Source organism: Mus musculus, chromosome 6, assembly GCF_000001635.26.
Source record: "Mus musculus strain C57BL/6J chromosome 6, GRCm38.p6 C57BL/6J".
Taxonomy (NCBI): Eukaryota; Metazoa; Chordata; class Mammalia; order Rodentia; family Muridae; genus Mus; species Mus musculus.
The window spans coordinates 42,391,402-42,406,784 of record NC_000072.6 but is presented as its reverse complement, the minus strand read 5'-3'; the positions used below and the strand labels follow the sequence as shown (position 1 = coordinate 42,406,784).

At 41.6% G+C, this 15,383-nt stretch overlaps 2 protein-coding genes across 2 annotated transcripts; both read right to left on the bottom strand.

Annotated features, from left to right (window-relative positions):
- Positions 1-290: 290 nt before the first annotated feature.
- Tas2r135 (taste receptor, type 2, member 135) lies at positions 291-1,256 on the bottom strand. The gene has a single exon (NM_199159.1). It carries the CDS (start codon positions 1,254-1,256, stop codon positions 291-293), a length of 966 nt encoding a protein of 321 aa, NP_954610.1.
- Positions 1,257-5,665: 4,409 nt separating this feature from the next.
- Positions 5,666-6,547, bottom strand: Tas2r143 (taste receptor, type 2, member 143). Its single transcript, NM_001001452.1, has one exon. It carries the CDS (start codon positions 6,545-6,547, stop codon positions 5,666-5,668), a length of 882 nt encoding a protein of 293 aa, NP_001001452.1.
- Positions 6,548-15,383: the final 8,836 nt, after the last annotated feature.

Below are 15,383 nucleotides of genomic sequence, written 5' to 3'. Positions count from 1 at the left end.
TAAACCTCCGTGGCAAATGGCTAAAGTTCTGAGAAGTAATAAAAAGGAAAGGGTGGTCTACAGGATGCATCCAGAGGCAAAAGGAAGTTCCAAGCATCTTCTCCAGTCTCACTCAGCACATTTTCAGAATCTTGGAGCCCACCTTGAATCCTATGCACTAACATTATTCATATATCATGTAATAAAGTGGGAATAGATATCAAATGTAACAACAAAAGAAAAAAAGAAAGAAATTGTGTATTTTGCTCTCATGCCTTCTGTTCCACTGCCATTCAGGCTGCCCCATAGCTTCAGCAGCAGCCCCTCTTTATCACCACTCTCAAAACAGGGTTGCTGAAGAGTATAACAATGGGATGTATCACTGTGCACAGATGAATCACCACCTGCCACATCCAGTACCTGAATTCCTGATATGGTGTGTTGCTGGCAGAACTGAGTACCAGCGTCAGAAAACAGGAGATGAAAAGGACGATGAAGGAGAGCAGAGGAAGAAGAGCCTTGAAATGGGCCTGTGCCCAGACATCCCGAAGTTCTGAAAGGGCCAAGAAAGTCTTCTTCATGTGTCTTACCAAAGATACGAGGAGCAAACTCATGAAGATGCTGAAGACAACAGTGGGAATTGTCCACATGATTATCTTTATAGAAAAGAAGTAGAATTTCTCAAGTGAGTGTCTTAAGCTATTCCCAGTGACATTCCAAGGTTGATGGCCACTCTTTGCATGGTTCTGATATATCATATAATTGCCTATGAAACATAGGATACTAGTTAAGCTCGACATCCCCACAGCACTGAGCAGCATCCATGGTACCCACCCAGGCAACCTGTACTTTAGCCAGACAAAGACAGGATGGGTTAAGGTTGCAATTTTCACACAATAGAAGAAACCTAGCAAAGAACAGAGCCAGATGGTTGCAGCAGTCAAGAAGTCCCACATTAAATTTAGGAGCTGTATTACAGGGTTGTATGGGAAGCTTGTTGGATTCAGGAAAACATAAATATTCTTACCTATCACCACACATTGGAGACAGAATCGAGAGGCTGCTAGACTGATCAGTAACTTATTATGAGCTGACAGTGTTCTCCGGAGCAACCATTTCATGCCCAGTGCTATAATGATAAATCCATTGCCTACCACTGCCACCAGGCACAAAAGGACTAAAATGATAAATAAGGTGACGACTGTCTTATCAGTAGTCTGACATCCAAGAACTGTATGGCCTGTGCTCATTTCTCCTGTGGACATGATGGGTCCCATGAAGGGTAGTTTGTTGCTCTAAGAAGTCTCTCGAATGTGTTTGTCTCTCCACAAGCTCTAAGTAGAGAAGTAAAGCCAGAGTTGAGGATGCAGGCTCTCTGAGAAGGATAAAAAGGTTTCTTCTCTTCAGAACAGATGCAAATATTGCCAAGGCTAAGTTTCCAAAGTCTCCCCCTGCATGCCTGTGAATTTGCCTGCTCTCTTTCCTATCCCCTACCCATTGTCAACATCCATGTGAATAATGTATCAGGCCCTTGCATATGGTGTCTCTTACATAGGCAATTATGCTTCTCTAAACTGATACTTAAGACCACACACCTGGGGCTGCTTGGTAATAAAATCCACAGGGCATGCACCCTACTGAATATCGGAGCTCATGTCAATGATGGGGGTAAGAGGTAATTGTTAGGTTCTAGACATTGTTCTAGATATCCTCAAAATATTTAGTTCTTACAGCAACTCTACGAAAGAGGTACAATAAGAACATTCCTTTGACAGAGACAGAATCAGACCCAAACCCCTCCTGGGAAAGTTTAGCTCAATGTTTAGTCAGTTTAGGATTCGGCATAACAGAATAGAGCAGAAGAGGCAATTACATAGAATGAAGCAGGGAATTTCTAACAAAAATATATACGATATTTGGTAAGCAGTGAGTTTCGAAATGGCATCTCACCAAGATAGCTAGAAACCAATGGGATAGGCAGTGAGAGCCCTGGCCAAGAGTCAGGCTTTAACCCAATCCACACTCCTTGCTGTAAGAATTTGAGCATGCCAGGGAGCTCCTCTGTTTCTTTATGCCCACCTCTATAATATGAAAAGGATTTGTTCTAATGCATAGACTTTCCTTGAAGTCTGAATTTGGCTGCATGAAGAAATCAGATGAATTGAATAGATAAAAGAAACAAGTTTTCTTTTATCTCAAGTTACAGATTAAGACCCATATCTAAATCACACCTATGTCACAGCAGCAAAGCAAGAGCTGCGCTAGTGCCAAGACCAACCTCTCTCACCATAGTTAGCAACATAATTTACACTTCTATCTGCTTCAACCTTAGCAACTACGGATCCCAGCTAGATCGCTCTTTCTTTAAAGTCATGGGGCTCGTTAAATGGCACAGTGGCTCAAAGTACCTGCCAACAAGCCTGAAGACCTGAGTTCCTTCCCTGGAAACCACACAAAGGTAGAACAAAAGAACCAACTCCACAGTTGCCCTTGGGCTTCTACATGAACATGAGTTTGAGAGCACGCATACACACACACACACACAAACACACACACACACACACGGAAATTATTAAAATTTTGAAAGCAATTACTATGATTCGAAAAATGGCTCAGTAAGTGCTTGCCACATAAGTATGAGGGTCTTAGTTTATCTCCCAACAATCATGGAAAAATCCAAGCATGACTGATGATCTGTAACCTTAGGGCTGACCACCAGCCTGGGTGTGGGGGGCGGGGTGCTATCAGATAAGCTTCAAGTTCCTTCTTTGTGTCCTAGTTTCTTTGGCTAGGTTTCGACCATTTTCTATTCAAACCTAGAGAAATGAAGCAAACTGGGTCTTTGAACTCTGGAATTTGGGCAGTCACAAACCTTACAGTATGGAAAACTTCTATCTCTTCCTCCTACCTCCTAGACCATCGATGCCTCATAAGATTAAGGATGTAAATTAACCTCAATTGATTTAACAACTATTTAAAAGCCTTTCCTTTTAGATAATAATGCTATGAAAATCACTGGGCTAGAACAGGGAATTAGTTGCTGTCAAAGTGCTTTCACACAGAAATCATAAACCACAAACATTTACTGTGCGTATATTATGTGTAAATTAAATTCATTTAAAAAGATGAGTAATCATCTTTATTTAAATACATAATTGTTTTATGGTGTGTTTTTAATATTTACTTTATTTCACATATAGGAGTGTTTTGCATAAATGTGCATATATGTGCCATGTGCATGTCTGCTGCCCGGAGAGATCAGAAGAGAGCATCAGATCCCTTGGAAGTAGAGTTTCAGATGGTTGTGAGCTACTGTGTGAGTGCTAGGAACCGAACCTGGGTCCTCCACAAGAGCAGTATGTGTCATCTCTTCTGCCTCAAAATCTCTGGTGATTTTCATCACTCCTTGGATTTGTGGCACTTTGCATTCTCCTATTTAAATTTAGCTTTCAGGTTGATACAAAACTGATAATTTCATTTTTTTCATAGTTTTTATAAATGTAAATATAAAAATAGTTTGATAAGAATCTAGGATAGCTGTTCTGGCTAGAAATGATCAACTCTACACTGAACAGATTAAAAGAGAAAACAGTGTCCTGCTTGCTGTTTTTTAAATGATAAGTATTGCCCTGTTCATCCCAAGAATGCTTAAACAGCTCCAGAGGGGTTAGTGACACAATTTAGTAAAGAAAGGTACTTGCTGGCAAGCCTAATGACCTGAGTCCCATCTCCAAGACCCATATGGTGGAAGAGAAAATCTTTCTAAAAGCTGTCTTCTGAAATCCTGCTGTGTCATGTGGCACCTCTCCCAACACACGTAGTTCAGCAATATTAGGACAAATAAAGTGTAGTGTTATGTATTATAAGAGTAAGGCAATAGCAAGGGCAGTAAAAACACAATTATCTATACCAGAAAGATGGATTTGCGGTTGAAGAGAGCTTAGTGCTTGCTATTCTTTCAGGGAACCTGAGTTTGGTTCCTAGCACCCACACGTGTGCATGTGCACACGCGAGAGTGCTCGCGCTCGCGCACACACACACACACACACACACACACACACACACACACACTCACACACAGTAATTTTAAAAGAAATGCACTTAAAGTAAGTATGGCCAGATATTGCTGCTATTATTTGTGTACAGATAAATGCTTGCAACCAGAAAGAAGGCAATCACCAGAGCCCAACCATGCTGGCCCCACACATTCTATCCTTGAGAAATAGTCACATAGTCTATGATATTCTGATACAGAGCCTAAACCAATGAAGACACAGACAGCCATGTGCATATTTATTAAATATATTCATTCCCTGCTTCATTGTGTTATGTACATAGTAAAACACACACAAAAATAGATGGTAATTTAAGATAAAAAGTAATGGACATTAAAATTGCCACATTTTTCTTTGCACTCCCAGTATGTCACTTTTCACAAGTTCCAGTCTGAAGAAGGCAAACCTGGGCAGCAGCAGCCAGGAAATACCCCTAAGCAAGCACAAACAGGAGGACTGGGATTGTCAAAGTTAACAGTTGCCGTGTACTTTAGCTCTTGCTTATAATCAGTGTGCTCAGAAGGCTGAGGCAGGAAGATTCTGACCAGCTTGAGCTTCAGAGGAAGTCACTTCAAATACCCGAGATACAGTTCCATCTTAAAGTCCTCATCTAGCAACGGAAATACCCTGGGCTGGATGGCCAGCACAAGCACAAAACAAAACAAGATCTAAGAATTTCCTTTGCTTTCCATCTGTCTTCATTGACCAAAACCTAAAAATCTTTTCACATCATGTAATGCAACTCCATCGGACATGAAGTTGTGGAGGGGACCTACAATAGCACAAGCTCTTCCTGCCCTCAGTCTCCTAGATCAGTCTGAAGTGGGCCTTGTGGTAGAATCAGCTTTAGTCAGGGTATACATTATAAGGGTGGTGAAGATGGGGAAAGAAAGAAAGAAAGAAAGAAAGAAAGAAAGAAAGAAAGAAAGAAAGAAAGAAAGAAGGGAGGGAGGGAGGGAGGGAGGGAGGGAGGGAAAGAAAGAAAGAAAGAAAGAAAGAAAGAAAGAAAGAAAGAAAGAAAGAAAGAAAGAAAGAAAGAAAGAAAGAAAGAAGGAAGGAAGGGAGGGAGGGAGGGAGGAAGAAAGAAAGAAAGAGAAAGAAAGAAAGAAAGAAAGAAAGAAAGAAAGAAAGAAAGAAAGAAAGAAAGAAAGAAAGAAAGAGAGAAAGAAAGAAAGAAAAGGGAGGAAAAAAGAGAAAGGTAGAAGAAAGCTACTGAAAAGAGTCAGGACTTAGCTGAGGGGGACAGCTGGGGTCACAAGGTCTGCAGGAATCCTTGCCCCGAAAACAACTGATAATGGTCACGTGTCTTCATAAGTGGAGTACAGACACAAATGAGCCTTGAAGAATATGATTTGGGTTGCCTTCATAGAGAGTCACTGGAGCCTCCTAGGAACAAAGGCCTTTGGCTAAGGAAATGTCTTGGTGATTTGGAACTCAGACCAGGAACTAACATAAATGAAGGGGACAACAGGAACACAGAAAGTTAGAAGAAGAACATGTGGTACATGCAAGAGATTAAAGAGAAGTAAGGAAATGAGCTGATCTGTGGCAGCACTGATATTGATCACTTGCAAGCAGAGACACCTTTGGTCCAAGGCCTTCGAAGCTCACAATCAGGCAGCATACATATCCTAAAACCTCATCTTCAGGGCCTTTCTCAGTTTGGGGTTGCTAAACAGCAGGATGATGGAGTTCAAAAAGATGCCTGTGTAGATGATAGCCTCTCTGGCCCAATAGTAACTCTGCATGCTTTTCCTTTTTGTACTAGAAATTACCAGGGCCAAGAAAAAAAAGATATAAAAGATGAAGAAGAAGGTAAGGGATTTCAGAGCCATGGTATGTGCCTGAGTATGGAGATCCCAAGGCCCAGGCCTGTGGCCCCTCATCTTCTCCACATGCTGGTACAGTGAGAACATGAGCACGATAACGGACACTAGAAACAGGAAGAAAGGAGTGAACCACATGAGCACTGAGTGATACAGGTAATAGTACCGATAGAAGTCCAGTGACATGTGACCAAAAGTGCAGTTTCCATGGAAACCCTGGGAGATGGTCATCTGATTGGCCATGAAGTTCCCGGTGGCTGAAATGACAGCTGACAGGCCACCTATGATGAGAGATACAACCAGCAGCCTGGGAACTAACTGGGAAATCCTCCACTTGAGCCAAAAGAGGACAGGGTGGGAGAAAGAGGAGATCTTCACACAGTAGAAGATGGCAAGCCAGGCAGTAAGCCAAAAAATGAGAGTGTTAGTGAAATCCCAGAGGATGCCAATAAGGTTCGCTTGGTAACAAAAATCAAAGGAGGCCAAGAGGTTGGCCAGGATGGCGATCCCATGCAAGCAGAACCGGGAGGAAGCAAGAGAGGCCACAATCATGTCAGCTGCCGGTAGTGTCCGGTTCCTCATCCACTCTCTGCCCAGCACAATCATCATGAAGCCATTCTGCAACATAGAGGCCAATGACACCAGGTAAAAGATGATAATGAAGATCAATGTGGGTGTGGAGGGCATCTTGTTGAGGGAGGATCTGTTCAGACAGGCTCCAGAGCGCTGAGACACTTGCTACAGGGGAAAACAGAATCTACAGCCAAACCACTATTGGGATCAAAAACACTGAAACTCTCATCCAGCATTCATGCATAAGCCCACCTAGCAGCAAAACTCCAGTACCTAGGATGTGAATGATAATAATTAGTCTCCCCAGACATGGAAATCACTCCCAGTTCAATGACTCCTGTCCCAATTTGTATAACCTGTATTTGCCTACTCTGCCACAGCCAGGTGCAGGCAAATGCTGGCAAGAGACACTATGGAGTGCTTGGAAAGACCCCTAATTTGAAAATTGTTTCTCCTTCTCTCTCCCTCTCTTTCTTTACAATATTTTCATTTATTTTTTAATACACACACACACACATGTATGTATGTATGTATGTATGTATGTATGTGTGTATGTATGTATGTATGTATGTATGTATGTATAACCATAAATCCCTCTTCCATTCCTTCATCACCCACATATACATCCTTCCCTCTTCATAGCTCCTGGTTTTAGCAACCTGTAGCATTCAATTGGCATTGCCTGAATATACCTGGATGTAGGGTCATCCAATCAGTTACAGGCTATCTACACACACATACACACACACACACACACACACACACACACACACACACTTACACACATTCACATACACACACGTTCACATACATACACATTCACACACACATACACACATTAAGAACAATGATTCTTCATCCCCCAACATCTTTCAGATGAAAACAGCCCCTCAGTAAGGGGTGGGGTTTCAGAGCCCCCCCCCCATATCCATGTTGAAATGTTGAATGGCTTCTTTTATTTATTTATTTTTTTTGAGAACTTCATGCATGAGTTCAATGTATTTTGATCATATTATGATATCGCTCCTGATAACCAGGGAAAAGAAAAGGAGAAAATAGCCCCAAGAGCCAAGCAATGTCCTTGAATACATATAAGCTTGACCACATCTCTCCTGCAACCCCATCCTTGCTTAATAAGCCTTCCCAGAGACCTTGATAGAGGGACAGAGACACAGCCATATGATTTAGACTCTGGCAAGATACTCATGTGAGACCTTGCTACATCTCCCAAGTGCCCCTCCCTTCCTCCATGTCCAGGCTATTGTTAGAACCCTACCAAAAGGATATAAAATAACCATGGAGTTACATTACCAACTTAATGGAGGCAAATTAAAAAATCATAAAAAGTCCTCTTTTACTGTATTCATCAATCAGTTTTGTTACAAACAAGAGTTCATCTGAGCCTGCATATTAAAGCTGTTTTCCTGAAGAACCCATAGTATCCTGCCTCTTCACACAAAAACCTGGACAATATCCACTCCCTTCCTACAACTCCCCCAAAAGACTCTCAACATGTCGCCATGCACACACACACAGCCTCATATCTTCAGAGTTTTTAGTTTGCTTGCTTGCTTGCCTGGCTGCCTGGCTGCTTGCTTGCTTGCTTGCTTGCTTGCTTGCTTGCTTGCTTGCTTGCTTGCTTGCTATAGCTAAATTCAATTAGCACTTCTCATATGGACATGAAGATATGGGTATGGGGCCTTCCACTACTACAACAACAACCTACCAATGGCCACATCTCTGAAGAAAAATGACTCTCCAATTAGCTTCTCAGCTAAGGATGGGGCTTTATGACCCCCTTCTAGCTGTGCTGAAATTTTGAGTGCCTTGAAGATTTTGTGCATGGGTAACCACAGCTGCAATGACTTCATCGGTGCAATGGCCCATCCATCATGTGTGTCTCACAGTAGCCCTCTACACCCAGCCCTTATATTCTTTCTATCACTTCCTCCATGAGGTTCTCTCTGAGCTGTGGGTCCTGGAGGCGGATGTAAATGCCCAGCTTAGAGCAAGCCTCACACAATCACTTATTCTCAGCCCTTTAGCGTTAAAGTTTCTGCATTAATTATAACCACTTCAAAATGAAACTTCTTTGACCAATGTCAAGAGCAGCACAAATTTCTGAGTATAAAGCACAAATATTTAGAAAACAATCTGGTATTCCCTGATAGAGTCTATTTCTTCCCCAGCCATGGACTTTTGGCCAGGTTAACAGAAGCAGGCAAGAAATCCCTACTGCATAACAAGTCTCAAATCCAGTCAGAAAACAGTTGGTTAGTCCTATAAGAGGCATATCTCTAATACACTAGTGGCCACATCTTGACTGGCAAACACATTGCTTCAGTATATTATTTCCTTTTAAAGTATTTCTTTTTTAAAAGATTTATTTATTTTATTTATATGAGTACAGTGTAGCTGTCTTCAAACACACCAGAAGAGGGTTGTGAGCCACCATATAGTGGATGGGAATTGAACTCAGGACCTCTGCAAGAGTAGTCAGTGTTCTTAACCACTGAGACATCCCTCCAGCCCCATCTAAAAGATCTTTAAAGATGTGCTATTCATATTTCCTTCTATAAAATAGAACCTACCCTGGGACGTTCATGCTCTGAGTAAATATTTCATTAAATGCCACCTAGATACTATAGTAAGACTTACCCCCTAGGTCAGTAGCATAGGGGGTATGAGTAAAGCTTAGACAATCTCCCTACCTACTGGCCTTTCAAGCTTCATCAGACTCAATAGCAGTTTCTAGCTAAAATATGAACTTCCCCCATGTACTATGTTCAGATATGCTATCTATTCACACCTTAGCTTTGACGTTTTGAAAAATAAAATATATTTGTTCCTGAAATGGCTCTGAGGAAATGAGAGAGCAGATAAGCAGCAATGGGGAAGAACAGGTGACAGAAAAGGAGAAGTGACCCCAGAGTGTACCTTACAGTAGGAACTGAGAAACCAAACTCCATCAGGACGAGCTCAAGACAAATCTTGGCCCAGAAGAAGCTTCCTTACATGAAGGGAGCTCCTCTGTACAACAATGCCTAAGATCATAATAACTAGCCTGCCAGAAGCCTTGACATTCACAGGTGATTTATGTCACACACGTCACATCTTGCCTTCACCACTAACCACACAAAGTAAGTCTGTCCAGATCAGCCAGCCCAGCTCAGGGAGTAGTGAAAGGATCTGACCAAATGAAAATGGAAAGAGCCTATGCACATGAACAGTGGGAGAAACACCAAGGAAGAGGGGGAAGAGGAGTGAAGATGAAGCATAAGGTGGAAATGCTGGGACAAAGGTAAAACAGCAATTCCCTCTAGAGATGCCCGTAATCCTAAACTCAGGCTCACAGAAAATGACCGCTGCTGACTTTATAGGACACTCCTCCCCACCCCAGTCAAGATGTCACAAGCAAGAGATCTAAGTATGAAATATCAAAGAGAGATGAAAACAGGTATACGCATTTACAGATTTAGAGTGGAAACTATAGGGAAAAGACATACTGAAGAACAGCAGTCGATTGGAGAATTGCTTTGTCTTTTAGTAAATTTGCAAATGGTTATTGAAGAAACAATAAGCCAAATGGATTGCCTCTGCAGGCAGCTCAGTCTAGGCCGAGCGAACGCCTCGCAGGCTTTCCTCTGCTTCTCCTTGAAGAAAGCAGCAGTGAGCAGCCTGTGAGCATTTCACAATGTTTTGGCTCTTCTCAAAATTCCTGGGCCAGAGGCCAACTTCCTGATGTCATCATCAAGCAAGTTGAGGCCATGACACACACGCCCTGTTGTAACCATGTGTAACCAAGTGTACATTGTGTGCTCACAGGCATCTCCCAGCTACTTGTTTTACCACCAAAGCTCATCCCTGGCCAGAAGCAGTCCCTTCTCCCCGACTTTACCTTCTCTTCAGTTGACAGCTACACAATCTCATATCTCAATTCCCTTCCACAAGAAAACTGAATTCAGATCCAGGATGTAGCTCAGTTGGTAGAATGCTTGCCGTACATGCTGAGGTCAGTCCTTAGCAGCTGCACATGGTGGTACATGCCTGCAATCCCAACACGTGGGAACTGGAGGCAAGAGGATCAGTGTATGTAATGAATTTGAGGTCAGCCTGGGCTACAGAGCTAGTCTCAGAAAAACAAAGAGGAAGAAGAGGAGAAAGAAGATTAAGAGGATTCCCCAAACAGCTGTTCTGTGTCACGGTGGTTCATCTGACATGTCTCAGAGATCCAACACATTCACAGTCTACCAGCAAATGGCAGTATAAGCAGACCCATCAGCTTAGCTGTTTTCTCAACAGTTCTTCAAATACAGAATAGTAATCAAAACAGCAAATCTCATAAAACTTTAGGTGCCATTTCTCCTAAAGGTGTCTGGTGCCTCCAGATGAGCTAATAGCTTCTTTTCTGTGACACAACTGGTTATGTTGTTTTTCAAGATGATGTCTGGGTCCTCTTTGAGAGGGCTAGTGTCAAATAAGTCCCAGTAGCATCTCGGGTTCCATATGGAAAATTTTGCAAGGAGCTGCCCATATTTCCTTCATTTCAATTCTCTACACTAATACATGGTTTCTGTTGGTTCATTTCTGTTCATTAATTCTTCATTTTGTTTTGCTTTTTTCTTACCACTTGTAAACCACTGTGTCCCCTTTAAGACAAATAAAAATGTGCTACATCTGACAAGCTCTCTTTGTGGTGAGTGAATAAACACTTCCATATTCTTACATGATTTCTGCAGAGAAATCTGTACCTGGAGAAGGTGGACAGAGAAAGAAATACTCTTTTAATATCTAAGCCACATATATATTTTAGGCCAAACCACACATAAAGTTAAGAATTGTTTTCCTTTAAAATGTTCTGAATATCTTTGACTGGCCCTGCAAACTTCTCATCACTCTCTTTAGGTAAATAATGTAAGGTTGTAAAGTTGATTATGATAAAAATGACACTCTAAAATAGAGTTTTAGCTCTCTGAGAATGAACTTGAAAAATTTCCATAAGCCCACTCACCAAAATACACATCTGAGTGGGGGCCTTCGGGCTCTAATCCCACCTCTCAAGAGGAAGGAGAATTTCAAGTGCAAAGCCCGCTTATACTATTTATATGAGATTCTCTCTCAAAAAAAGAATGGGGTCAGAGAAATGGCTCAGAGGTTAAAGTGGTTAGTGCTCTTGCAGAGGAACAGAGGTCGATCCCCTGTATGTTAGTAGCTCTCAACTGCCCAGAAGTCCAGCTCCAGGAAATCTGACATTGTCTCTCCTGGCCTCTGCGAGCACCAACACATATGTTGGCATCAAAATACAAAGACACATACATAAAAATAAATCGTTAGAAAAGCAAAAGAAAGCAGGTTTTATATATCAAAAGTCCTAACATACCACACACAAAAACAAAATATCTAGAGATGGTTAATATTGCTAATATTCAAATAAATCTCTACACTTTCCTTTCTGCTGAAAACCAGGACTTTCAGGTTAATTTTACAATGATTAGATTATCTTGTAAGGAGATTCTTCATACACTTTTATTTTTATCATTAAAATGGTGCCTTCGCACTTTCTTTTTAATGTTTTTTAGTGTTTTTAACTCAGTGTACATTGAAGGTGAGTGTGTGCACACTAAGTAGATCAAAGATATTGGAAACTGAAATCACAGTCAGTTGTAAACTGCCCAACATGGTGATGGTAAGCAAGCGCGGGTCCTCTGCAAGGGCAGTATAGAATCTTAACCAATGCCAGGCAATGGTGGCACACGCCTTTAATCCCAGCACGTGGGAGGCAGAGGCAGGATTTCTGAGTTCGAGGCCAGCCTGGACTACAAAGTGAGTTCCAGAACAGCCAGGGCTACACAGAGAAACCCTGTCTCGAAAAAACAAAAGACAAAACAAACAAACAAAAAGAATCTTAACCAATGAGCCATTTTCCTAGCCCTCTTTCTCACTTTCTTACACCATTTGGATAACCAGGAACAATACCATAAAGCTTTACAGGAATAACTCAATGCTCCTTTCTTAATGTCATAAAATTCATTAGCATGTTATGTATATGGGAGCAATGTTCAGAGCCTCTGACTCAGTGGTTTGCAGACTATAATTCTAGGATGTTCTTATTGGTCACAACTAAGAAGAAATAGAGAAAGAAAAACTTGGAGTTCTCATCCAACAGAGCTGATCTCTTGACAATTATTTTATATCCTGAGTTTCCACAGGAGATTGTAAAATCAGGACTTCACTCCACTGCAGAGAACAAAGCCAAAACGATTATCCTTGACCAAAACCCAACCCCATTGGACAAAGACAGAACCCAGAGCTTTGCTGTTCATTCATTCATTTCTCAAAACTCTTCTAAAATATCAGCACAGAGGTTGTTATAAGTTATTTAAAAGCACCAATTCATAATAACAAAGAGACTGGAAAACAAAACGCATGGAGAGCTGAAAGGTAGATGGACAAGCAGTCAAAGACATGGCCTCTCTGTGAGATCTGAAGTCTTCATGAGCAGCAGAAAGAGTCAGGAGTGAACCTGAACTTGGGGAAAATACACTGGCTGCCACTGGAGGAAAGTGTAGAATCAGCGTAGGATGAGAACTGCACCAGCTGGGTTCAGAAGCAAAGCATTGGCCTGGCATGCAGAAGGCCCAAGGTTCGACCCTCAACATGGCAGGAAAGGAAGAAGGGAAGGAGTGCAGAGGAAAGAACGCTAATTCCCAGATCATTTCCCCCATTTTACATAACTGGAGCTACCACCCGTCCCTCACCCTAGGAAAAGATTTAAGTGTGTTCTCTGCAGAGGGTAAAGAGGTTCTCTGAGAGGCACTGTCATAGTAAAAACAGGAGAACATACTTAAAACAGTGCAGTTAGATGAACAAATCTGTTTCCCTCACTGAAGGAAAATTGACGCTAACCTTGCTTAGTGCAAGGGTAAATTATTCCTGACTTCCGAGGTTAAACCCACTATTTTTCTGACATCACATCTATGCAAAAGCTATGCAAGTTCCGTTAAAATCCCACTTTGGATTTTGTGTGTTAAGCTTTTCCCAGGCTAGTGATAGGCAGTTAAAATGCTGGGCAGTTCCTAGACAACAATTCAGTCTCCAGGGGATCATCCAATCCTCGGCAGCTTGCTGGGCTGTCACCTGTGCTACTCCTGGGGTTAGATGTTTTAGTCAAACTTTTTCACTAACAGTTTTCAGCTGACAATGGCTTTCCTGGTGTGGCCACATGTAGGTCAAGGAGCAACTTTACAGACAAATTCTCAACGAAAGAAGTTCATACAAGGAAAATACAGCAAATGCAATCAGTCAGCTCTGCTGATAAATGAAATCAGTGTGGTTGCTAGAAAACGGATGCAACTGAAAATCATTTCCGAGAAATAGCCTCAGAATGATAAATACTGCATGATTTCTCTCATACAAAGATTCTAGACTCGTGTGGTGTGTGTGTGTGTGCACATACAGATCCAAATAAAAGTAGCAAAAAAAAAAAAAACTGGAAAGAGCTTGAAGAGATCTTGAGGGAGAATGGAGAAAGGGATGGGGAAGAAACAGAGAGCTGAAGTACAAGAGACATGAATGCAGAAAGGGAACAACTGGGAAGGAAAGGGAAAATGGAGGACAGAAGAGAAAGAAGAAGATCAAAAATACATAGTATACTGACATGCAAATTTTATATATATATATACATATATATATACATACATATATATGTGTGTTTGTGTGTGTATTTTCATATGTATATGAAAATACTCTGACAAAATCCATTGTGCTTTATGGTAAGGTAAAAATTAAAATCAAGAAAAAGTTTATTCTGTATCCACTTTTCCTGAGAGCCATAGAGAACGTGTTCTCCAATGTTAGAGGATCTCCTGAGGCAAAAGAAAACATGGGTAAGCAACACATGCTCTAAGATGGAGAAGGGACAAGGAACACCATGGGGATGAGAAAGAAGGAAAGGTTAACTAGGAAGGAGGGAGGGAAGGAGTGAAGTAGGGAGGGAGGAAGGGAGGGAGGGCGGGAGGTAGGCGGCTGTTGAGCATGACAAGTCCAAGCTGGAGCAGACTAAGAGCTTCTGGGAGGATGATCCCAGGAAAATAAAATTCTCTTGTTGCTGCTTATTCTAGTTTTGTTTTGTTTTGTTTTGTTTTGTTTTTTTCCTGTTGCTGTGATGAAACACTCTGACCAAAAGTAACTTAAGGAAGGAAAGGGTTTATTTCAGTGCACATTTTGAGTTCCTTGCCAAGGGACATCAGAGCAGGAACTCAAGCTGAAACCATGAATAAGCACTCCTGACTGGCTTGTTCTCCTCTCCTCACACTCAGCCCTTCTCCTCATAAAACTCAGAACCACCAGCCCACAGGTGGCAATGCTCACAGCGGGATAGGCCCTCCCACATCACTAGATAGCCAAACAATTCCCTGCAGACATGGCCACAGACCACTCTGATCTGAGAAATAGCTCAGTTGAGACTTTCTTCCCCTTATCTCTTATTCTGTCAAGTTGACAATAAATACTAACCAGAACACTAGTGAGAAAGATTTACACCAGTGACACAGGTTTAAGGGTGAAATACAAACAAGCAATTGTTAAGCTGGAAGGAAAACTGTGTACAGAAGGGGAGAAGCAGTCTTAGTTTGAACCATGCGTTCAATATAAAGAGCATTTCCACTGTCAGAGCTACGTATTTTAAAAACATTAGAACTATAGTAAATAGTGGGATTTAGGAAGAGTGGACCAGGACTGGAGGTGAGAAAAAAAACTAGAGTTTCATTTTCAACAGTGGAAAGCATGCTCATAACTGAAAAATCAAAAATAGCACGAGTGTATAATTTGCATACACAAAAATGCACACCCACACAAGTACATACATACATACACACACATACACACACATGCATGTTCACAAGCATGTATGTGCACACACAGGTTAAAAGACGTCAAAACGGCTTCCTCT

Coding starts and splice junctions, on each gene's coding strand:
- Tas2r135 (NM_199159.1), bottom strand. CDS start 1,256: ATGGGACCCATCATGTCCACAGGAGAAATGAGCACAGGCCATACAGTT.
- Tas2r143 (NM_001001452.1), bottom strand. CDS start 6,547: ATGCCCTCCACACCCACATTGATCTTCATTATCATCTTTTACCTGGTG.